This window comes from Dermacentor andersoni, chromosome 3 (genome assembly GCF_023375885.2).
Source record: "Dermacentor andersoni chromosome 3, qqDerAnde1_hic_scaffold, whole genome shotgun sequence".
In the NCBI taxonomy this organism is placed as follows: domain Eukaryota; kingdom Metazoa; phylum Arthropoda; class Arachnida; order Ixodida; family Ixodidae; genus Dermacentor; species Dermacentor andersoni.
The window spans coordinates 18367093-18392323 of NC_092816.1; the positions used below are offsets into that span (position 1 = coordinate 18367093).

Below are 25231 nucleotides of genomic sequence, written 5' to 3' on the forward strand. Positions count from 1 at the left end.
AGGTCCTATCGCGCGCCGTGTGCTGTGGGTGCGAGATAAAGCGTGCGAGAGTGAGCCGAGAAAGGTAGTCGCTTGGTGCGCGCCTAATGTTGAAGGTCACGTGATCTGGTGTGCGATTTGGAAAGGGGGGGGGGGGTACAGGTAATTGTCTACCTCTGCTTCGGATGCTCGTGCAGTCCGCAGCCGGTCGCTCTTACACTCGACATGTGAAACTTTGGGCATTACTAACTAATACTATTTTATTCGTGACCGGAAACCTCGTCCAACAAGCGCGGTAGTCGCGCAATATATCTACAGATAATTTGAACGCTTGTCAAATTAAACAGCCCAACTTATACCCCGGCAGAACGACACCCATGCTGTTAGGTTCGTCATATGTTTCGTAACTATATTCATTGCTGCTAAACTACAGCTTACAGAACTACAGAATTACATTGACAATGCTGCAGTAAGACCACATTCGTGAAACGATGTTTTTTTTTTTGAAATACACGTCTGATCTCCGAGGCTGAGTGTAGGCTCAAATACGCGTACGCACATCGCGCTGGGTGCTCCGTCCGCCTAAATGCCAACAGAAGCTCCGGCCATGCCGCCGTCTCACTAAACAATTTCCCACCTAGAAGACGCCACGTCACATTAAATAGACCGCGCGACCGCGAAATAGAAACTATCGCCGAGCGTAGAGCACTCGCCCAAGCCAGCTTGCCGACTGTCTGCGCAATATGGCGGCGCTCATTACAAAAACGTCTACAGCGAGCCACGATTGAGGCCGGAACTAGGCAGAATTAAGGGAAAGTTCATACGCCTGTGTGTCTGCAATGTTTTCAAGCTTGTTCTCGCTTCTCTAGCCTCTTTAGTCACTGATGCCATTGTATCGATCGGTAGTGCATGCTCACTCACTCACACTCTCACTCGCTCACTAAATCAATCAGTCGAGGGAGCTAGCGTGTTCACGTAATCGTCTTATTGGCCCACTCGCTCCCTCTGTCAGCCTCAAGTTCACTCGCCCGGTTCGCGATTGGAGGCTGCTCGAAGAAGCGATACAGTGTAACAGCAAGAAAACTTTAAAGCTCGAGGCTCTGCGTAGCAGTAAAAAAGCGGCCAGACAGATTGCGTAAACACCCGGTTGTAGTGCGCCATTGCCGAGACATCGATCACCGCGCGAGTTTCATAGACACCCAGGAAGCGTTAGTAGTGAACCACAGTTTGTATAGTGGCGTAGATATATATATAGTGCCTCTCTGCATGTAAAGTCTCGCCAACTCAATTTACTCGCTTGCAATGCTTCTTTCTTTCTTTTTTTTTTGGGGGGGGGGGTTGGAAAGGGGGTACGTAGGAGTGGAGGAAGGAAGTGGGGCTCGGCCTCAAACAATGGCCGCGAGGGAAGACGCGGAAGCGAGCGGAGCGTTGGCCGAGATAGGGCGCATCCTTTTCCTTCGTGCCGAAGTCGTTTCTCTTTTCTTTTGCCGATCGCATGCCACGGCGCTCTGTGGCCTACGGAAGTCCGCTGGTAGTATTCCATTTCCACCGACGGGAGGAAGACGGCGACGCCTATGCTGTACATCGCGGGGATCTGCGAGAGCCCACTGATCGACGGGACGCTTTGTGCGATCGTACGCGTACACCCAGCAATTAAACGAGACACAAAGCGCAAGAACTGGACAGTCGAGTCCTGTCCAATCCTTCCATTTCGTGCCTTGTTTAACTCTGCTGGTACTTCCCATCCTGTACGAAGATCCAGCTTGCCTAGCAAAGTACACTCTATTAGACTGAAACTACCGCGATGTTTCCAGGAAACGCTGTGTAAACACGGTTATATATACCCACGAACCTGAAACTTCAGAGTCTTCGTGTTTACGAAAATTATCAGTAGAAGTGTACACTGTGAAATACGAATAATAAAATAATTTTGCTGATCCCTCTCATCCTGTTTGTTAGTGAATGTAGCAGTGTAGCTTGTTGATAGTTGGTTGCGTTTTATTTACGTTTGGATACTTTTCAAGTGCACGCTGTTTAGGATGCCCCAATGTGCTCCTCCTCCCCCGGAGGTGAGGGAACGCATCGAGGCACCCTGGCGTACTGCACTGAACTGGTGGCAGGGGCCAGCGCACAAGAGGAAGATCAGACATTTGGTTTTTTGGTTTTTTAAACCCAAAACCTGAGTTTCATGTGAGTGAAAGATAAGAAAGCTTTATCACCCGAAGGAGAAAATTTGAATGTTGGTGATGATCATATAATTGAGATCAAGCAGAAGCAGTAAGAGAAGCAGAGGACCACTTATGAGACAGCGAATGTGCGATAGCTTTCTTCCAAGTTATTTTATTTTTTATTTACAATACTTTTTGCGTTTTCTCAGCTTGTAACGAGGTTTGAATCGTTAAATGAATCTTCTATCCCTTATAAATGTAATTGTCAATTCACCTCACTACTTAATTAATTACGAACTATTCCTTTGTTTCCACTTTTACCACTTCCTGCTGTTCATCAAGCGTTTCTTTATCATCATTATCGTTTATTCATTATCATCAAGCGTTTATTACGACTACCCCCGATTCTTGGCCCATTCCTCTTTGTTGCTCCTTGCCACGATTAACATCCCGCGGGCCATGAATCAACTCTGGCTGGGGAGCATTCTGGTGAATATCATCATCACCAGCCTATCTTAAGGTCCACTGCCGGACGAAGTCCTCTCCCTGCGATCTCCAATTACCCCTGTCCTGCGCCAACTGATTCCAACTTGCGCCTGCGAATTTCCTAATTTCATCACCCCACCTATAGTTTTCTGTCGTCCTCGACTGCACTTCCTTTCTCTTGGCACCCGTTCTGTAACTCTTATGGTGCACCGGTTATCTAACCTACGCATTACGTGACCTGCCCAGCTCCATTTCTTTCTCTTCTAGAATATCGGCTATCCCCGTTTGGTGTCTGATCCACACCACTCCCTTCCTGTCCCTTAACGTTACGCCTAGCATGCTTCGTTCCATCGCTCTCTGCGCGGTCCTTAACGTGTTCTCGAATTTGTCTACCTTCAAGTTTCTGCTCCATATGTTTACAGCACCGGTAGAATGTATTGATTGTACAACTTTCTTTTCAATGATAGTGGTAAGCTTCCAGTCAGGATCTGGCAATGTCTGCCGTATGCACTCCAACCCATTTTTCTTCTTCTGTAAATTTCCTTCTCATGGTCAGGGTCCCCCGTGAGTAATTGACCTAGGTAAATATATTCATTCACATACTCTAGAGGCTGACTGGCGATCTTGAACTCCTGTTCCCTTGCCAGGTAATTGAGCATAATCTTTGTCTTCTGCATATAAATCTTCATCCTCACTCTTCCACTTTCTCTGTTAAGGCCCTCAATCATTTGTTGGTGAATATATAGTACTGGTATGTTGTTTATTTCTACTGAAGGGCCTGCAGGCTTTGGGGAAAGAAGAGGGATTAAAGCAGCGAGGGTGTACTAAGTCCGGGGGGCTCTGACTACTCGTCCAGAGCAGCTCGTTGGAGCTCGTCCGCTTCTGCCAAGGTAAGATGACGATGAATGTATACATGATGACCTGCGACAAACCTCACAAAGGGTGGATGAAATTGCGGTAGGTGTAACGGCTCTAGCTGTAATACTGCTGCATCGAGCGAGCCATCAGCTAACAAATAGTATCATGAACGTTATTTCTGGTAGGTGAGAATAATCTGCAGGATTGCAGGATCTGCAGGATCAGGACAATGTGGAGAACACGCCGTGAATGCAGCGCAAAGCACCGAAGTGCGGGGAAAGGTTTAGCGGAAAGGAGTACAAACACAATGGATAAAATGGGTGCTCGTTTTTTATTCATATTGCTTAAGAGCACATATACAGGCTATCCCAGCTAACTTTAGCCAGAGTTAAAAAATATGCAAATGTCACGCGGCTGGACAGAGCAAAGGTAATGTCGTTTGCCGTCGCTTGAATATCAATTATATATATTTTTCATATCGCCTAATTAGATTGGTCTTTATTAATTAATAAACTTCTGAAATCTTATAATTATATGAAAAGTTTCAATGAGAAAATTGTAGAGCGACATGAAAAATTCCCGATGCATGCAGCTTTCTGTTGCTCAATACGTGCTACATAAAAGTGCTTTCCAGAGCGTGAAAGAACCCCACAAATGCACGCAAAATTGCCGCGCGATTGGCCGCTCTCTTCCGCCACTTTGCGTGTATTGAGGAACACAAAGCTGAAACAAAAAGCTGTATCGGGAGTTTCTCATCTCGCTCTACAATTTTTACATTGACACTTTTCATATAATTATAATATTTGAGAAGTTGATTAATTAATTAAGATTAAATATCTAATTAGGCGTAATGAAAAAAAAATAGTTTGAGTATCTCCAAGCGACGGCAAACAACATTACCTTTGTTCTGTCCAGCTACGTGACATTTGCATATTTTGAAACTCCGGCTAAAGTTAGCTGGGACACCCTGTATATACAAAAACTCAGGACAGGCACGTTTTCTTTATTCATTTTTTTAAGAGAGACGCCGATGACTTTCTTGCGCAACCTTACCCGGTTTTCTTCAGTTGGCTCAAGTTGCGTGAGCGTTGACTCCGCCAAAACAGAAGCAACGTGTGAACGAAGGCGTGAACAAACGAGAGAACACGAACGTCACGCAACCTTCGTCTCCGTAGGGACCCGGTAGGATAAGAACCCCACGCGTGTTCAAAGTAAATCCGGAGTTCTCAACAGTGTCCGGCCGTGTCTAACGCCTTTTCCTTGTGTGCGCGTCCTTTGTGTTTCGCTGGTACCCCCTTTCTCACGTTCCCAACAACGGTGTCTGTGTATGTATGTAACTGTACACTAACTGAAATTTTGAACAGGGACCCTATAGGGCCATTCTCATGTACAATTTTTAAGCAAATCAGACAAAGCCGTCATGCTGCGGATATACCGCCTTGCTCACACCGTTCAAATGAGTTCCTGGAACTGCTCGCGGCTCGGAGCACGCCGAACCCTAATTGGCCATCCGGGAAGGATGTGACGCGAGAAAACAGCGAGCTAAAGAAATAACGCGCGGTATATAGAGCGTGCGCTTTAATTCTGGTCTATGGGCGTCCTGGAAACGCCCGACAGAGGTCCGTCGCCGCGGCCATTACCTAAAGCCCCTTACCATTACCACAACAAGGGGCGGGTACGTGAGAAGTGAGAAGTTTAACAGTCTCGGAAGAGAACAGTTTACGATAGGTAGCGAGGCACTGGAAGTGGTAAGGGAATACATCTACTTAGGACAGGTAGTGACTGCGGATCCAGATCATGAGACTGAAATAATCAGAAGAATAAGAATGGGCTGGGGTGCGTTTGGCAGGTATGCTCAGATCATGAACAGCAGGTTGCCATTATCCCTCAAGAGAAAAGTATATAACAGCTGTGTCTTACCAGTACTCACGTACGGGGCAGAAACCTGGAGGCTTACGAAAAGGGTTCTACTTAAATTGAGGACGACGCAACGAGCTATGGAAAGAAGAATGATTGGTATAACATTAAGGGATAAGAAAAGAGCAGATTGGGTGAGGGAACAAACGCGAGTTAATGATATCTTAGTTGAAATCAAGAAAAAGAAATGGGCATGGGCAGGATACGTAATGAGGAGGGAAGATAACCGATGGTCATTAAGAGTTACGGAATGGATTCCAAGGGAAGGAAAGCGTAGCAGGGGGCGGCAGAAAGTTAGGTGGGCGGATGAGATTAAGAAGTTTGCAGGGACAACATGGCCACAATTAGTACATGGCTGGAGTAGTTGGAGAAGTATGGGAGAGGCCTTTGCCCTGCAGTGGGCGTAACCAGGCTGATGATGATGATGATGACGTGAGAAGTGGTGGTTATATTAAATATTAAAGCGCTGTCAAACGTTGAAATGTGGACATTTTTTCTTCGTCTTCCTTCCGTGTAATTATTCAAGAGGCGAGCGAAATAGACATCTATATATAGGATAGATGTCCTTGGAAGAATTCACCGTCAGAAGCCTGACGCCCATTTTAGCGAAACGCTCTTTATTTTATTTTCATTTCAATAAAAAAAGAAAGAAGAGCTCATCACCGCAGTGCAATACAGGTGACTGCAGTCTCACCGAAATACCGCGCTGTCACCGAACCGAAATATTTGCGAAATATGGTGCTGTTTCCATTTGATTACCTCATTTCATTGTCTCCTGCAGAAACAAAATTGAACGGCCACAAGTCGGTGACGAGCCCACCTTCGTTTGGTATAATCCTCCGAATTTCATGCGGCTGCTCTGTTTCGCTGGGCAGAGAGACACACCCAGACGGTAACGAGACGTGGCTAAAATTTAATTGATTCAATTAAACCAAAGCTATGGATCAGACGACAGCAACCTTTGTAGACGCGGCTGAATACCCACACAGAAATAGCTACGTGGCAGTAGTCGTAGATCACAACCAAAAGCCCCTTACAAGCGTGTCAGTTAATACCAAACATTCCTAGACAGCAGAGGAGGTAGCCATTGCAGTAGCATTGGTCTCTACGAATGCTCAATACATCATTAGCCATTATCAGGCGGCCATTAGAAATTATGCTAAGGATAAAATCTCTCATGTGGCGTGACACATCATCAGAGTCAACGAAGCAAAATTATCCGACGCGGAGAAGATACGCATACGACTCCAGACATTCCCGCAATCAACCCCAACGAGGTAGCACACCGCGAAGCTCGAGGTCTCACTCGTCGAGGTGAGCAAGGAGTGACTTCCATCGGTCAAGAGAGCGCGGAGGAGGAGATCTGGAGAGAAAAAGACAGATTAACAATTTTTAGCGATATCAAATTCTATCATAATTGGGGGCGAATATTACAACCGCCTCACACTAAACTGAACAGAGCTGAGTCCGTTGCTTGGAGGCGATTACAAACAGACACCTATACGAGTTCTGTGCAATTAAAGACGTTCTACCCCGAGATATACGAGAGCGATATATGGAAGTTATGCAAGTCTGCTAGAGCCACCCTTCAACACGTGCTATGGGAATGTAAAATATATCAAGATAAGATGGCAGCCTCCCCAGAAAGTCTACGGGCGCGGCTGTCGGCCGCGCTGCTCAACTTAGAACTCCGAGACTAACCTTGGGCCGTTCATCGAGCCATGGAGGCCGTACGGGAGCAACAGCTCCCAGTGGCCATCTATAGGCGGCCCAATGCAGGTCCGGACCTCCCAGTCGCCGGATTCCAAATAAACCGGTCAGTTTCTTCCTTTGGAATAATGCAGTATCATAGTCCTTTAGTTGTAGTATGTTGAACGAACGTGCCAAAGAGTTAAGAGCAGTCCACTCGCTAGTTTTCCGCGTTTTCTGTGTCCGTGGTTTCGAAATGCGCTGCTTTTAACAAAGTATTTATTTATTTATTTATTTATTTATTTATTTATTTATTTATTTTATTCATTTATTTAGTACTGTGGGTAAGGAGTCGATGGCTAGTACCGCAGAGGTTGGGGAAAGGAACCAGGTTGAAAGAGTTTCGTAATACCGTGTAGGAGACTGCGCATCAGAGCGGACATATGCCTGTCCCCAGCTGTGGCTACAAATGATGACGATAACCGCCGTCAGGGTGGCACCAAAGCAAGAAGCATGAAGACTTGCGTCGAGCGAAAAGGCCCCTGACGCGACGCGCCTTTCGCAGAGAGCACGCATTTGCATCGGCACTCGCGCTGTCACGGTCTGTCGGCTCCGCTGGTCCGTCGGGCCACGCGCTTTCGCGAAGAGCCTCGGCGCGACAACTCGAGGCCTGCTGCACAGGCGGCGCCTCGAGGAGCCGCGTATGCGCAACAGCTGACACGGCGCCGCGCGGTGGGACGTGCGCGCCGAAAAGTTCAAATGCAAATGTTCCGGGTCGGGTGTTCCCACTCTCCGCATGCCGATCGCAGGCGCCGAGTCGGCAGCCCTTGGGTCGACAGACGTTGGTCCAATGCGAAAACGATCGGCCACCGCCAATTTATTATTGTTTGACATAATGTGGGCGCTGCGCAGGCCTGCGCAGGGCAGAACTCGTCTGCGTGACTCTTTTTTTCTTTTTTTAGCTGCGTCATGGGTGTTTAACGAGAAGTTATTTGTGGACGATTTCACCATTTTGTATGTCATTATCTTGGTATACGTGTGTAGCACGAAAAAGCTGAATCACCTCTTGAAAGTTGCAAGTGCCGTCTTACGGTAAATTGTAGGTAGCCTTATTTCATAGGTGATGTATAAAGAATAAACGTATTTTACTCGCGCAACGCGCGGTCGATGCACTCTTTTTCTCACAGCACGCAGCGTCTTCATTCCAATTGTTGGGTCGACAGGATGTTCGCGTGTAAACTGCTCGGTGCACTATCCTGCGGCAGTTCAGCTGGGCTGATGGCGCTGCGCAGGAGGTGCAAACCAAAAGCGTCTGGTTTTTGGGAAAGTACCCGAGGCACCATTAAACATCGCAGGATTGGTGACTGGGAGTTAATGGGGCCGCTGCATGACTCCCGTCACACGCGGGCTACTCCGTTCGCCAGAGTACGGTAAACCATTTACGAGAAAAAAAATAAAAAAAAATGAGCATATCTTTTTTGTCCGATTTTCGTTACGGGGTGTGGTCCAAATATGCAAAGTTGAACTTACGGCACACTCCAGGCACTTCTCTATTGCTTGCTTTTCTTTTTTTTTTATTCGAGAAATTGAGCACCTATAACAATAACGATGACATAAGCAAATCAGCGTGAAAGCGGGCTACGCGTAGCGTGCTGTGAGCGCGGCATTCGCGTCGTGGCCTCAACTATACAGTGTCAACCGTAAGTGCAGAGGTCACAAGCGCCTTTTCTCCGCACTGCGCGGTCTCGCTCTTCTTCGTTGACGCACCGACGGCGATTGGACGGCTGCCCTGAATGAGTGTAGGTGGAACGCAGCGAGCAACTCCCCCGTCCGCGCCAGGACTGAGGCCGATATATTTTTGGAAGCTGCGCGCGAGATGTATTTCTTTTCCTGCGGCGGATTTTCGGTCGCTTGCGCGCCGTGTGCACCACCTTCAAGGATCCCCTGGCGCGGTGACGTGTCGCGTGCACGCGTTGACACCCGAGCACCCAACCTCGCTGTGCCCTCCCCCTCGATGGGAAAGATCACCGCAAGCGTCGTCGCGTGTAATTGGCTCCCAAGTCAGCCATGGGCATCGACTCGCGCTGGATGGTCCTCGGTGAAGCACTTATAACGAGCCCCTATAGCGCACACGCGCGTACTCCCGCATGCAAATTAGCGTTCGTCGCGCGTACCCAAGTTGAAAATTATGCGAAGACTGGCTCGACCTGTGCGCCACACGCCGCGAGTGATTTCTGCTACAGCTTATTTCAGTTGGACTGAATTGTATTTCGGGGTCGTAAACCAGCTTGACCTAAAGGATGTTCTTGGCTCGCGTAGTAGAAATTAAGCGATGACGCAAAGAAGTACTGGCGCTGGCACAATCGAAACAGCTGCCATGATGAAATAAGTGTTTGACAACTTGTCACGCACAACCGGCGTGCTAAAAAAAAAAAAGAAAAATAAAAGAGAAAGAAATTGAGCTCATATTTCAATCAATTCGCGCTCTAAGATTGGCTGTTTTATTGTGTATGTGTAATCTGCTACCTCAATCTATACAGCAACCAGCAGTGTTGTGTCTGTTTTTGAAGTGCATCCACACCGGAAAAGACGCTCCAATCAGTTCAAACAAGGGTGCTGTTCAGTGAGGGAAAGGCGTGGTGCTCACTTTTTCTTTGCAGCCTACAGAACAACCAACTTGTTAATAACTTGTGCAACATCTTGTACGCAATATGGCAGAATACTACCAATAATGACTGCTGATCGTTTGGTTGCTATTATACATACGGCATAGAATATTTCATTGTACGTACCGTCAGATGCTTCACGTATGTCCTCATCCCCTGTGTATGGTCCTGCGAGTTATTTGAAGAAAAATTTTAATGTGTACTCCCCTTCACCCCGATCTGCAGTCCACGCCTACTTTTACCTTTACATGTGCAACGGAAAAGAAGATAATTATTACAGATATATGATATGACATCGGCTTCTCACTCCCTAGCTCTCGCAATGACTAGGCACTTTTGATTCCAGAACGAAAAGTAGAAATGCTGCGGTTTTACACATTGCGGCACATTGATAACTCCCCTATAGACTTTTCTCGTTTTTAAGTAAGATCATTATTATTTTGTTACCTTTTTTTTTTAAATGTAAGCACGCTTCGCAAAGGTTTGACACCTCGTACAACTATGAAAGTGAATTGTATAGACAAAGGCATTAAAAAAACATGCCCGCACTTGCGTTGCGATTGTGTCGATAGCCGTCGCAAAATCTGGTGGTTTCAAACTTTAGCGCGCAAGCGCCGTTAAAAAAATAGAAAATAAACCGCGCGCCCCATAAATGGCAGCGCCAGTTCCTGCCCGTGTGCGCATGCGTAGCCCCCACACCCGCGTTGCTGCTTCCATTTTGTGTGGTTATCAAATAGTAGTCGCCGATTATCGACTTCTACGGGCCTTCACGCTATGTTGCGCTACTTCTGAGTGTGCTACTTTGATACATCGGACGGCCACGGCTTCGACTTTAGTTGAAATGTGAGTAGATAACGCACTCGTGGGCTCTGTGAGGTGTTTCGAGGGCCGCGGTCCGGCGAGCTAGGGACGACGGGCTCATAGGTATAGCTTGCCGCTCTTGATCGTGCGCGTGTTTCTTTGCCACTGCTTTGCAATTGTTAATAAATGTCCAAATATTATATGCGTATATTGAAAACACAGGCTGTTTCACCTGTACTGTAGGAACCGTCTTCACGTGCAAATGGACTTCTCGCATAACTGGGCGTAACTTCAGTGGGTCAAGTCAACGTATCCGATGATGAGCGTTGTCGCGAAAGAAATCGTCAGACAGCGGTAAGGTCAGCACGAATTGTTTGCTCGCACTTTAACCTAAATTATCAGGATTACGTGGGCTGAATATGCTTAATGTTTAGGCAATGGACAATGTGTCAATGAAGGCAACAAACTTCGCGTGGACGGTGCTTTTGATCGTTGACGTATAGCCACCTCTCAATAGCTGTCGTGTTTATTTTCGAACGTCTTTTGTGCTGTGAGAAAGCTAAGCGTATAGAAAGACATAAAGGGCACGCAACATCCACGTGTGCGTTGCTGGAGGCGTTTTTACTCCTTTTAGACATGAAATCGCAGCTGACGCATAAAAGCGCCGTCGCTCCTAAATATTTACGCCGGCTAGTTGCAGAATCTGGCAGTAGCAGTACGTGCCCGCCGTGATGTTTATATCGTGACTGTTGATAGCGATAACGAACCGTCGTTTCAAGAGCAACCTTTACGTGTTGTGTGCAAAGCTAGAAATAACCTGCCCCTAAGCGATCACTACCTTATCAGCAGAAAGTAGCTATTCGGTCTTATTAGATTCATACATGCTCTCTCTCTCTCTCTCTCTTTGTGACTTTAGCAGTCGTATGATTCATATAGATGACGTCATGATCCAAGGCTGGTGACGTAACAGCACGTGTTTCTGTATTCAGCTGAAATTTTTAGAAGCGAGACGGCTGCGATTCATCACGGCCGTCAAAAAGCTATTGTGTCTAGAGACATTGTTCTGCACAGATAACATTGTAAACGGCTGTCTGACAAACTCTGCGTATGCTGTTTTTATTTCTTGTTGGAAAAATTTGAGGAACATATCTGTTCTTGTTTTAATGTTTATCAGACCTGCTACGAGAATCAATATTTGATAACATAGAAAAGAAGAAAAAAGAAAGACACACTTGCATGCACCGAATGCAGTTGTAGAAACAGTGACAGATTGGTGGCTTTGCTGAACTTCAGATGGCACATCGGAGCATTGTGCGGACAAGCAAGTTTCGCCATGTGTTTGGCCAGGCCCTGAAAAGAGAGCAATGCTATGATAACATAAGGATCACAAAACAGTCATGGGATTCCAATTTTTGTGCGGTCAACCCAAAGTTCCTGGCCATCATCATAGAAGCCGCAGGTGGTGGGGCATTCATGGTGCTCCCGTTGAACAAGGTGAGCATGTTTTCAGGCATACATTTTTTCATTCCCTGCTTTACATTGTCTAAACTGCCACACATGTGTTTCCTAGTTGACATTTTTATCACAAGTATTTCTAATGGCACTATTGACAGATTTGACATATCACTTTCAGGCGCTCTATAGAGTACTTGCAGGGCAGTTAACGGTGGCTGGTCGAAATTGAGCGCTCAGAACACATTTGCTTGGTTCACTCAGAGCGCCGCGCTCCACCTTTGAGCATTCGGCGGCACTCAGTTTCGAGATTCTTCATCACGTGGCACCTCAGATTGGTCTGGGAGCAGCTTAACGTTTGGCTGGGGCAAGCTTTCTTTGGCTCCAATCTCGAGAGGGCTCCGAATTATTGCAAATTTAATTGAAGTGCGGTATGAACCATTCAAATGTGTCATAAGGGAGTCGCCCCTTGTGCTGAATTGACCTGCAGTTAACATTTTCAAGGTAAGATTAAAGACTTTAGAACTTTCCTGTGTAACACGCATTGTTGACGCAAGTCTAAAACAGGCAAAATGGGCACACAAATGATTTAACCATGGGATATATGTGTTAATTTTGTGCCACATTGCATAACCACGAAAAAATTGCATCACCAGCCTATTTGCCCAATGCTGCAGCACTGCGCCACGCAATAGGGAGCTGGCACTGGCTCTTTGCAAATCTCGCAGGCATTTCTCTAAACTGGAAAAAAGAGCTACACTAATGATAATGCACTGCGAACAACTGAAATAGATGTTTTCAGATGTGCACTCAAAATCTCATGTTGACATATTGGCTGTAACTTCAATAATTAAAAATTGAGTTTGCTAATCACTAAAAATAAATTATTTAACAACAGCAATAAATAAAATAAAAATACTGGAGGCTTCTTCAGGTGGCCGCTAACATACAAATTTTGTATGTTAAAAGCTGTTTGATAAAAAGCTTGGCATTGAAAAAAGAAAATTGTGCTGAGTAGGTGGGAAACCCTGTATTTAGCTGAGTAGCTCGAAGATTAACTTATTAAGGTGAACTTTTTAAGCTGACACTGAACTGTATGGGGACCTTTGCTTAGTTTTTTATAGATGCAGGGCATTTATGTTAGAGTTGGAACACCTGATGATAGATTTTCAAGACTCTTTCATGTGTGCCTTAAAAGAGGGTATGCTCCTGAGGAGTTTACGTTACAGGGGCCAGAAATTTATATTGGATGGAAAACTTAGGGATGTATTGTTATTTCTTGACAATAGTGAGTTGCTGCTGCATTGTGATTGGGTGAGTGAACTAGTGGGCAATAACTACTAAGCATATATTTCTCTGCAGACTGGTCGAGTGGATGTGAACCATCCACTGGTGGCTGGGCACAAGGGACCTGTGCTGGACATCGCTTGGTGCCCATTCAATGACAACGTAATTGCCAGTGCTTCAGATGATGCTGTGGTTCGAGTGTGGCAGATCCCTAATTTTGGCCTTGTCCGCCCGCTCGTGGACCCAGTGGTCGAGCTGCCTGGGCATGAACGCCGTGTTGGACAGGTGCTGTGGCACCCGTCAGCCAACAATGTACTGCTCAGTGTTGGTGAGTCAATCCAGCTTTAAGATAACATCTTGCTCGTGTTCTGATCTGCATCTTGAGCTATATTTTAGTGATTTACTGTTAACGCTAAAGAGTACTGACACAACATCTTCACTTTTCATTTTTGCTATAAACGAAGGTCCTCGAGCTTGAAATCCTATAAAATATACTGGCAAGCCTCAGAGCACCACGTATAACTTACTATAATAATTTTCTACGAACCAGTTTAAGTTTCTTTTCCAGGTGGGTGTGTTGTGACGTCATGAAGCTGAAGGTAGTCACATGGGAGCAGAACGTTGTGACTCTGGCTGGATCTGTTGTCTGCTATGCTGTACATGAGACCGAGAAATAATTGAATGTACTCAACTAGATGTGTTAAAATCCACGATTTAAGGCAGCAAGTTGGGCTAGTTTTTATGTATAGAAAGGCATGTTCCAGCGTGTAAGGAAAAAAAAAACTCGGAGGAGGAAGACAACTGGACAGGTAGAACGCTGGTCTTTGGCTGTATTCACTTTTTGAAAAGAATGACATCAAGTCACGTGGTAACAGGAAAGGACACATCTTGGCGCATGCCGACAGAGGAGGGCCAAATGCGTGACCCATTTGATAAACACCGCTGTCAATTGCATAAATCACAAAGCCATTTTTCGAGATAATTAAGTTATTTTTTCACCATACCGACAAAATGTGTGCATCAAGTGTGTCAAGAATATTGCCCTCCTCCTGTAGGCATGCACCAAGGTGTGTCCTTCTCTGTCACTCTTTGACTTGACGTCATTCTTTCCAAAAGGTTAATACAGCTGAAGACCAGTGTTATACCTGACCAGTCGTCTTTTAACATGATTGCGTTAAAGGCCCAGTGTTGCAAAAAATCTGATGTCGAACGTTGCTTGGTGAAAAATCATTCCGAACCACAACCACGCTAACCCTCCACGTGGTACGGAGGCATTACTGAATTAACTGAATTCCTCAAAGTAGGCTGCATCAGAAAAGTCACAAACTACAACTTAAAGGGACCCTGAAACGATTTTGACGATTTTTTACAAACATACTGAGTCGTTAGAGTAGGTCCTTCTGATCATTAATTGACACATCTAAGTGCTCCGCGTTAAGCGTGTAATTTATTATAAGGTTTTAAAAATGCACATCGCTGCCGATCGGAGCACTCTGCTCGGCGGAATTTTAAGCCGCCCCTACCCATATGACGAAAATCACCCATATGACGTCAGTGGGGCGAGCTATCCGATTGGCTGACCAGGGCGCGTGATCAATAATTTTTCCAACTTTATGGTAAACAAATGATCTTCGTAATAGTTGGAATGTTAGTTCATTTGTTTTTATAAACGGAGAGTAACATAAAGAGAATGCACAAGAACGATTTTTCAATACAATTAAGCACTTCCGGCACACAGCAAGTGTCGTCTGCTTGTGTTACAACGTACTCCATTTTGACGAGAGCTCCGCGGTCAGAGTCGGTCTCAGTCTTTTCGCGAGCACTATGATTCGACTTTGTTGCTTTGTGGACTGCAAACGTAGCGACTGGCAATATGTCAAGCTGCGACATCGTGTCCCTCTGCAAGGCAGCATACGAGCGAGCTGGCTGCTGCGCATCGGACTGCCGCTATCCGATCGGCGCCAGGGTTTGCGCGTTTGTGGCCGTCACTTTACACCGGAAGATTACTAACGCAGTAGCGTTTCGCGAGTCCGGTATTAGGGCAAATGCAAGCGTAAGGGGACAGGGTCTGGTCGCTTGACTGTGCCGTAACGGGATGAGCCATGGGATGAGCAGAATCGCAAATGCGAATGGTCTGCACGGTGCAGCCACCTGGTGGCACAGAGCTCAACCATACACAGTAGCAGTAACGAAGTGTATTCTTCTTTGCTGCTGGTGTGTATTTTTCGCAGGGCTGTAATCATCAACACTTTGTTTTTATAAATGTTTAAAATGTTTTACACTTAGTTAGAGCAATATTAGCACTTTGTTTGGCTGGTTAAGCGCTGCGCCAACAAGTGGCGGGACCGTGCAGACCGATCAGGCCGCACGTACGTCTACGCTAAAGTTCCTTCATCAGCTTGAGTTTATGCCTCCAGTCATTTGCCAAAATGACCACCAGCTTGCCTGTGGTTACCGGAATACCAGACACGTTCGGCGCAACGACAGAATGCTCGCAACGCACGCTGCTTCGATAGCTCTTGCTTGGGGTCGACGGCCAAGCGACTAGCGGAGAGGTTTCACGCGGGCGGGGGCGGGCTCCAAAACAACCGGAAGTGAACGATGTGACATCGCATCGTGACGCGAAACCAGTGAAGGCGGAGCTTAGCCCCGATCGCTCGGCGAACGAGTTGAGGAGGAAAAGCATGACTAGGGAGGAGGGTAACTTCTAATCGCTTGTAGCTCCATTAATACGTAACGCTTCACTTAAATTGTGGTGTGAATGTTCTACTTAAGCTGTACCCTACGCGTCTACAAAATTTGTCCGAACCGTTTCAGGGGCCCTTTAAACACAACCTGCAGACATGATAGTGTCGGATTGTAATCTGAATATACCAGAAAACATAATTCCGTTATGTGGAAACTCAAACATAAACCCCTTTTCCAGCGCTTATACCATTCATAGAGCACTTGGTTTTTTGCAACAGCACCATCCAGATGACGCTTGCCTCCATGGCCCACGCAAGAGGCCGCATTTCTACCAGAAAGCTTGTCTGCTTGGTCTTCATGCATGGTGTTCACCGCCAGTGTTCCCAAGTAAACATTACGGCTACATAAACTGCAGTTGCCAGGAGGCAGTCAGGGATCTTTGAATGCTTTCGCGTTCCACTCCTAAAGCTTTCAGGGTCAATGACGTAAATATATGGCGCTGCGAACGAGTCTAAAATGGTCAATGCCGTATATTTACGGCGTCGTCTGTATGTTTAAAAAGCACGTCAATTTCCTAACTGTTTCTTTCCTAGTTGTGCTGCCACTATGTGGGAATACAGGGAATTTATTTCTCGCACCTCCCTCTCTCTGTTTTTGTGTCATGGTTTGTTTTAGAGGTAGTTTGTTTTCTCCGGCGTGTCTGTATATTACCGCTCGGACATTGGTGCGCGTGCGGGCGGGCATCGGTTAGTTTGGGTTTTGTTCCGCTGGCGGTTTTGGCTTCTTGCGCTCGCAAAACTGTTGGCTATCTCACTACTAATCACTCAAAGGGTGACTGCCTGTTACTCGCTCGTTTATTGCTCACAGGGGTGCGCATACGCCAAGGATACCGCTGTGCATGCGTTTATTTATTATTATTTTTTTTTGGAGACTCGCGAAAACCAATTGCCTCTGGTTGGCGATAAGATGAAGATTAGCGTAAGTTTGTCACACGTTTTGCTTTTTTGACGAGCACACAACCACACAGTTTTCTTGAGTGCGCTCACCTACACAGTTTGATTACGTTATAGACGTAAATATTAGTGTAAGAGCAGGAGCATTTGAAACTTGCGAAATATTCTCCTGTGTGCATTTTCTAAGCCTTGAACTATGTATATAAGTATGCATAAAATTTTTAATTTTTATAAACTTATTTCCTTTTTTTATTGTTGTTATTCATGAATAAACAGTACATATATACCAACGCAATATATATTTTTTCTCTCTTTACGGTCACCCTAGAAATATTAGTAATTTTTTTTAAATAGGTCCCTTTGAAGAATATAAATCTGCAATAAAAGAATCGACCTTGGGCGGTCGCATATGGTGAAAAAACATAAATCCTGAAAGGGTTAAAGGCGAAGCTCAAGCGTCCTCCAAATTATTTCTCTACACTGTTTTCTGTTCTTTTCTTATGCACCGGAACATGTCTTCATCAAGATACATAATGTTATGGCAACATGACACAGCAACTTCACGTGGGTGTTGCCACATTGAGGCTTACCGTATTTACTCGAATCTAACGTGCACCTTTTTTCCAATAAAACGGGTCCAAAAATTGCTTGTGCATTAGAAATGAGTCCCACCATAAATCCGTATTACCATATCGCCATCGGCATTTGAAAGATGGCCGCTTCGTATGCGCTTCTAGCCTAGCTGCCGTAGCTTCCTCCATGTGCATACATCCATGTTGTACGTGTAACCAGGCGCTGGTGTAACCTAGTCTACCGTCTGTCTTCCCGTTTTCTGTGTTTATTCAATCAGCATGGAAGCGCCAACTGTGAAGACACGCCGAGTCCACCATGATGCCGCATTTAAAAGAAAAGTTATAATGTGCGCAGAGATAGACGGAAATCAGACCGCATCATGGGTGTTCGGAGTTCCCGAAACTTGCGTGGGAGACTATATTTTCGCCAACAAAGCTACAAGGAAGGGTTTCAGTGGACCGAAAAAGGGCCGCTTCACTGAATTAGAAGAGTTGCTTGCAGAATATGTGCAAGAGCAGCGAGCAGCACAGTGGACTGTGACGACCGATCTGCTCAAAGTACGGGCGATGCAGTTAGCCCTACAGAAAGGGCTAATTACAGAAAGGGTTAGCCTTACTTCAAAGCAAGCAGGTGCTGGCTATCAAATTTTATGAAAAGAAAAGGCTTTTCTCTTCGAAGGCGGACAGGGATGCGGCAAAAATTGCCCGAAGAATATGAAGAGAAATTGCACAGTTTTCAGTGGTACGTTTTGAAGTTGCGCCATAGAAATGGCTACCACGTCGGACAGATTGGAAATGCCGATCAGACGCCGCTCTACTTTGACGTGCCTGCCATCACAACCGTTGAAAAGAAGTGGGCGAAGCAAGTGCGCATTTTGTCTTCCGGCCACGAAAAAACTAGAGTCACTGCAATGCTTTGTTGCCCTGCGGATGGGCACAAGCTGCCCCCATATCTTATCTACAAATGGAAGGCGCTCCCGAAAGGAATCCTGTTTCCGTGTGGCATGATTGTGCCCGTCAATGAAAAAGGTTGGATGACCACGGACTTGGTCGCTGACTGGATAGATAACATTTGGCGGAAGAAACCCGGCAGCAGTTTGGGTCTGTGTGGGATGCTTGTGCTCGACGCGTTCAGGTGCCACCTTGACCAGCGCATCAAGGACAAGCTGGCTGCATGCAGCACCGAACTTGTCGTGATACCCGGCGGCATGACATCGCAGCTCCAGCCGCTTGATGTTTGTTTGAACAAACCAGTGAAAGATAGAATTTGGGCGCTCTACACCAAATGGCTTGTCAGTGGCTGCCACGAATTCACGCCTGCCAATAAAATTAAGTGTGCCTCACTGGAGGACTTTGCTAGATGGGTGAAAGATGCATGGTGCATGATCCTGTCTGCCATGGTCAGCAAGGCCTTCAAAATGTGCGGGATTTTAAATGCCATGGACGGCACCAAGGATGAAATGCTTTGGTCTGTTGATAATAATAAGGAGTTGTCTGATAGCGATGACGAATGATATCTGTTGCCCCATGCGACTTGTACTGGCGCAGTGAAAACCTTGACGGCAAGGTACGCCGTTTCCATTTGTGTTTTTATTCATCGCAACTTTAGTGTATTTTGAATAAATATGTTTTTTCCAAATGAGAGAATAGTATTTCTATATGAAAGCACGAGGTGCGCGGTATTGTACTCTCTATTTTTTGGTCATGGAAAACGGGTGCACGTTACAATCGAGGGCGCCTTAGAATCAAGTAAATACAGTATTTCACTTTTCCATCTTTTCTGTATTTATCTTTAGTGACGCATTTTAACAAGGCTTTGAACATCATATAGTGTTTACATAAATGTCTTGTAGATTACCCCGATTTGAGTTACTGAATTTCTTGCAATGCAACAGAAGAGTTGCAATTGTAGAAAGAGTCATTGCAGGCAAAGGGGTCTCACTGTTGAGTACTGACACATATTATTGAAGTTGTGGAAACATTACCACGCACTTCTTGCACATAATGTAATCACATTTAGCAAGTATGAAGGCTGGGAAACACTTACATTTTCATTTGACAGTAAAGTTGTCCCGAAATGCCAGATCTGCCATCATTGACATTATCATGTTGTCATGACCCTAGAGAAAAGTTTGAGGATGTCATGAAGCAGTTTATCTAAGCATGATGACATTGCTTTAAAAAAATAAAAATAAAAAAATAAACGAGACAGCTGTGTGTGGTTATTCTGGTGGCGCTTGCGTGTGCCATTCGCATTGATCAGAGGAACTAAGCCCCAGCCACTGTGACATGATGCCATGACACAACCACGTGCTGAGTACTGAAACGAAAACTGGTTCATAGAAGCACATATTACAGAAAATATTTAGGGGGCACTGCTGGTGCTCACCAGTAGCTTTTCTAGGGATTAGTGTGTTTGGACAACTTTTATTCAGTGCCAGAAAATGGCAAGTTGGAAATGTTATCCTTTAAAATTTCTGTGCATGAAAATTTGGTGGTGGAAATCTGTGACACGCTGTCAACATCATCACTTATATCTTTTTATCACTGTGTGGAATAACGGATGCATTAGAGCGTCCTTTGCTTGAGTATAAAAGAAAAGAGGCATATTTCAGGAACCTAGAGCATGGGAAGACATTTTTTCAGTTATGAATTAACCTCTGTGTCCAAGTTCGAAGCGTGACATATTGTCACGTTATAGTGACAATTAAAAATGTAACTGGTGATAGTGCTAGGTAAAAATTTAGCTCTTTATTAGATGAACTTGTTCTTAACAAAACAAGCAACGGTCAAAGCACAATGATAGTGGCAAGTATAGTCCTTGGTTGTGAAAGTCTGATCTACTGTTCGAATATATCAGCTATTTCTACATGACTCATTGTACATTCTAGTGTAATTACTGGTGCTTGCATGCATACGAGAATGTACACCTTTATTCACGTTATGCACACAATCTGATTAGACAAGATTCTTTTTCTATAGAATTGGTGACAACATTCGGGAAAGTTCCATTTCATATAGGTGCATCTTACGCCAAGCAATAAGTTTGTAACAGTGGTTAGCCAATGGAATTATCACTTGTGACTCCGAGTCTCGTAAACAAAGGCACTTAAATAATTTGAAGCATTATAAACTAACAAAAAGCCATTAAATTTACAATTACAGTACAATTTACAATACTTTGGTGGTTCTCTAGCTGGAAGTTCCAGTTGAAGCTATGTCAACAACCGCGCAGAGGTGTAGATAAGTGCCAGTGCAACCAACTGTGAATTCTGAGTACCAGAGACAAAAATTTGCATGAGCTCTACACTCATCAGTACATTGTACATGAGCTTGCACTTTTTTTCCATGCATGCAGGAGCTGACTGCAAGATCATCATCTGGAATGTGGGCACAGGTGAAATCCTGTCGTGCATTGACCACCCAGACAGTGTGTTCAGCTGTTGCTGGAACTGGGATGGCAGCCGCATTGTCACAACTTGCAAGGACCGCAAAATTCGTGTGTACAATCCAAGGACGGGGGATGTGGAAGCGGTAAGGGTGTCAGAATTGTTATCTTTTTTTCTGCTTGGATGCTGATCTATCAATTTGTGCCTTCATTTTTCTTTAAGATTTCATGTTTATTGGCAGTCATTGTCACTTTTGCAAATGAGGCAGTTAGTGGTAGCTGGTATGTCACCGACATAACCAGGATTTTATTTTGTGATGGTTGACACTCCTAGACTGCCACTTCAGCACTAGATCAAGTGACCAAGTCGTACCACCATATTTGTTGTTTTGCTAGTTGGTTCCCATCACAACCACCATGGATCCGTTTTCAAACCCTGGGTTCTTAAATATGCATGGCGGAAAGTAAGTTTCAGCCATTTGGGTTTAATATGATGAGTATCTTTGGGTGAAATTGGAAAGTACTAACCCTCATGCCACAAAGCGACTGACATCATTGCAGTGGAAAAGTAAACTTAGAAAAGCAACTTGAAGATCTTGAAATGTGTGTCCAACTCAGCAGCTGCTTAGCTGCAAGAAATTGCACCTAAGAAGGAGATCTCACTATTTTCTAGCTTAAGTATATGAATAAAGTTTCCCCCTCCTTAAATTGTTCTTGAATTTTGAGTTGAATGTACTGTATGAATCCTGAGCTAGTTTTTCAGCACATTGCCATTTTAAAGTGGCTGGTTCCTGTTTTAGCTTCATTGTTTGCAGAGTGATCCTGTGTTATGGAAAGTCCAATGTAATAATATTGGATTACCTGAAACTTGTTGCGGTGTCCTCTTAGGTGGAGGCAAGGATTTGTGAAGATTTTTTGACGATAGAAACATACCTTCCTTCTGCTGGAGTCATTTCTCCTGTTCTGTCTTGTTTCCTGTTGCTTTCCATCTGTCCACTTCTCTGGGCCACTGTGGAATATTTGTTTCTCTTTGCTTGCAGGAGGACTTTGGGCATGAAGGTGCCAAGCCGCAAAAAGCTATCTACTTGAGGGATGGCCTCATTTTTACAACGGGGTTCTCAAGAATGAGTGAAAGGCAGTACGCCCTTCGTGTGGAGGTCAGTTAGAGCGACTTGTTACCCGCCGTGGTAGCTTAGTGGCAATGTGTTTACGCTACTGAATTTGAGGTCTTTTTTTTCTGTGCACACTACACTCTAGATGATTGTTGGCTTTTGGTCAAACAGTTTCAGAAAGTTTTGTTACTTGTCTGTTAGGCAGTTTATTTGTTTTGAATGCAGTCGGAACTTGCCCAGCCAGTGGTCCTGGAAGAATTAGATACAAGCAATGGTGTGTTGCAGCCCTTCTATGACCCGGATACAAATCTGCTATATCTTGCTGCAAAGGTATGTGTTCTGTAGGTTACTCAAATACATGCACATTTTTTGTGATAAAATGTAACATGTGGCCTACTTACATGATAGTAATTTGCTTTAGGCAGGCTGTCATGACTTCTTTTCAAGAGATACTTGAATGCACCATTTGCAGAGAGATGTTCTGTTGGGTCTTAAACATGCTCTTGGGGCAAAGGAACGACAGCAAAGTAGGCAAACAGTCAAAGGGCATTTATTGCACCTTTCATACACTAATGCCTGCTAGCCGAATTACTACCCATAGAACATGCCGATGGGCGCACAGCAAATTGTGGTAGCCCGACTCACTGCGACTGGGTTGCGAGCGAATATGTTCGCTCCCATGCTGAACACCAGCTCCTAATTGTTTCCTCTTACAGTCGCACGAATGGTGCTGCATTCAATATGATGGGTTCGTCCATCCCAGTGCCCCACTCCTAAGCCTTTCTCAAGATGGTCCTGTGAAACGTCCGCGCCGCTTGCTGACCCCAAGTAAAAAAGGAAGAGCCTACTTCTTTTCACACCCTAGTAAGCCCTCCCATTAGGTGGTGTTAGCAGCACTCACAGTATGCTGCAACCACATCGACTGCTGCTGGCACTTAGCTACGTGGAGAAGCCGTATTACAGGAGATGCGAGAGCCATGTGGGGAAAATATTAGAGGACGTGTGAGAGTCAAGCGTCCCCACAGTTCTTAGTGTCTTTTTACATTGTGATAAGGGCCGGTATAACGTATAACTATTGCAATCTGTTTTTATTCCAAATCAGCCATGAGCCCTCTGGGATAGGTAAGAATGGTTCGAGTCTAGCCCATATGGGTGGCCGCCATGCCCGTATGGGCAGAGCCCGAAACATTTTGAGCTATCACGGAGGGCTGATGGCTGATTTGGAATAAAAACAAATTGGAATAGTTTTATGTTACACCAGCCTGGATGTAGTAGCATAGGTGATGTCCTCCCTGTTTTGCCAGGACATGCTAGGAAATTTTACTGTGTAATGTCTGTAGAAATGCTGGTGCTTGTGAGGTTAAATACTTGGACTTGCTAGTATAGCACAATTCAGTGTACTGCCTAGAAAACACAGAACATGCAAGGGGGTGTTGTCCCCTTGGCCTGTTCATGTTTCCTGTGCTGTGCAGTGAAATAGGGTATCTGATTATGACAATAAGCATTAGTAGTTTACAGGGTATTCTGTTGGAACCTAATACTAAGCTAATAATAATTATTTACAGTGCAGAGATTATTATCTAAAGCAACAAGTGACATAAATTTCAAGAAAATTTTTTTATAATGTGTAATCCCTGAAGAGAACTAAACTTGGTTTCCCAAGAAAGGTATGGGGAAGAAAGAATCGTAGATGTGTGACTTGTAGCTTTAGTATTGAGGTCATGCTACGAGTGGACTCATTCTCTATAGAGTTCTTTTCTTCTTTTTGTTATGAATGTAATTTCGCAAATTGGCTTTGCTACACATCTCTGAAACCACTGCAAAACTCCTATTTAAACCTGCTGCAAATAAATCATGCTTTACTGTCTCGTTCCTGTGCTCTCTTGAAAACAATCCAACCCATCAGAAAGAATTCCCCCTTATTCAATGTCTCATATATCTGATTGAATGTGTTTGCTTTGGCTTTCTCTGGGTGCAATAATTGTGTACTTGTGCTATTAGATGATGTCTTAAATGAATTTACCACCTGTAAGATCTTGGTTTAAAAATTTTCACATATGTATGAGCAAGAATAAGGGATTGAACATGCTTGATTTTCTTTTATTGTTTATTTTTTAGTTAGAACTGTACGAAAAAAATCGCCATATACAAGGTCTGTTAGAAAAGCATCCAACCTTTGGCCGAAGAAAATAAACTGGCATAACTGGAGCGTTGGAAACCTAATCACCCTCAAAGTAGTCCCCTTGGGACTCCACACACTTCTCCCAGCAGTGCTGCCGTTGTTGGAAGCATTCCAAGAAGGCCTCTTTCGGAATGGAGTTTAGCTCAGCTGTCTTTACAGCCATAATGTCCTCTCTTGTCTGAAATTGCGCTCCTTTCAATGGCCTATTGATTTTCGGAAATAGCCAGAAGTCGCAGGGGGCCATATCAGGAGAGTAAGGAGCCTGTTGAACTACAGGAGTCTGGTTTTTCGCCAAAAAGTCTGAATCAAGTGCGAGGAATGTGCAGGAGCATTGTCATGATGGATGCGCCAAGTTCCCGTTGACCACAATTCAGGTCTCTTGCACCGCACAGCATCACGTAGGCGACGGAGGACATCCCTGTAGTACTCTTTGGTGATTCTTTGACCCTGTGGTGCATACTCGTGGTGTACCACACCGTGGGAGTCAAAGAAAGCAGTCAGCATCACTTTGACATTCCTGCGCACTTGGCAGGCCTTCTTTGGTCTTGGTGACGTCCACTGGAGGCTTACGAAAAGGGTTCTACTGAAATTAAGGATGATGCAACGAGCTATGGAAAGAAGAATGATGGGTGTAACGTTAAGGGATAAGAAAAGAGCAGATTGGGTGAGGGAACAAACGCGAGTTAATGACATCTTAGTTGAAATCAAGAAAAAGAAATGGGCAATGGCAGGACATGTAATGAGGAAGGAAGATAACCGATGGTCATTAAGGGTTACGGACTGGATTCCAAGGGAAGGGAAGCGTAGCAGGGGACGGCAGAAAGTTAGGTGGGCCGATGAGATTAAGAAGTTTGCAGGGACGACATGGCCACAATTAGTACATGACCGGGGTTGTTGGAGAAGTATGGGAGAGGCCTTTGCCCTGCAGTGGGCATAACCAGGCTGATGATGATGATGATGATGACGTGCAGTGCTTCCATTGTGACGACTGGGATTTGGTTTCCGGGTTGTACCCGTACACCCAAGACTTGTC

The 25231-nt window shown here is 45.0% G+C and overlaps 2 protein-coding genes across 5 annotated transcripts in view; one reads left to right on the plus strand and one right to left on the minus strand.

The window, feature by feature from the left end:
• Window positions 1-6004: 6004 nt before the first annotated feature.
• Window positions 6005-25231, minus strand: part of LOC129382134 (uncharacterized) — a 43110-nt gene continuing 23883 nt past the window's right edge. For 2 of the 3 annotated variants that reach the window (XR_011893281.1, XR_008610214.2), the window contains 4 exons: window positions 19564-19636; window positions 11797-11914; window positions 9890-9931; window positions 6005-6771 (listed from right to left, as the gene is read on the minus strand). The gene's annotated coding sequence lies outside the window, so the exon portion shown is untranslated. Of the gene's footprint in view, window positions 6772-9889; window positions 9932-11504; window positions 11915-19563; window positions 19637-25231 lie in introns of those variants that run through there. The other variant, XR_011893277.1, reaches the window with a different exon arrangement.
• The window catches only part of coro (protein coronin), a 45805-nt gene continuing 31018 nt past the window's right edge, over window positions 10445-25231 (plus strand). Inside the window, exons 1-6 of one of the 2 annotated variants that reach the window (XM_055065545.2) lie at window positions 10445-10606; window positions 11858-12058; window positions 13379-13631; window positions 20875-21050; window positions 21945-22061; window positions 22242-22346. In XM_055065545.2, coding sequence (XP_054921520.1) covers window positions 11858-12058; window positions 13379-13631; window positions 20875-21050; window positions 21945-22061; window positions 22242-22346 — 852 coding nt within the window. In that variant the 5' untranslated portion in view covers window positions 10445-10606. The remainder of the gene's footprint in view (window positions 10607-11857; window positions 12059-13378; window positions 13632-20874; window positions 21051-21944; window positions 22062-22241; window positions 22347-25231) is intronic. The other variant, XM_050169141.3, reaches the window with a different exon arrangement.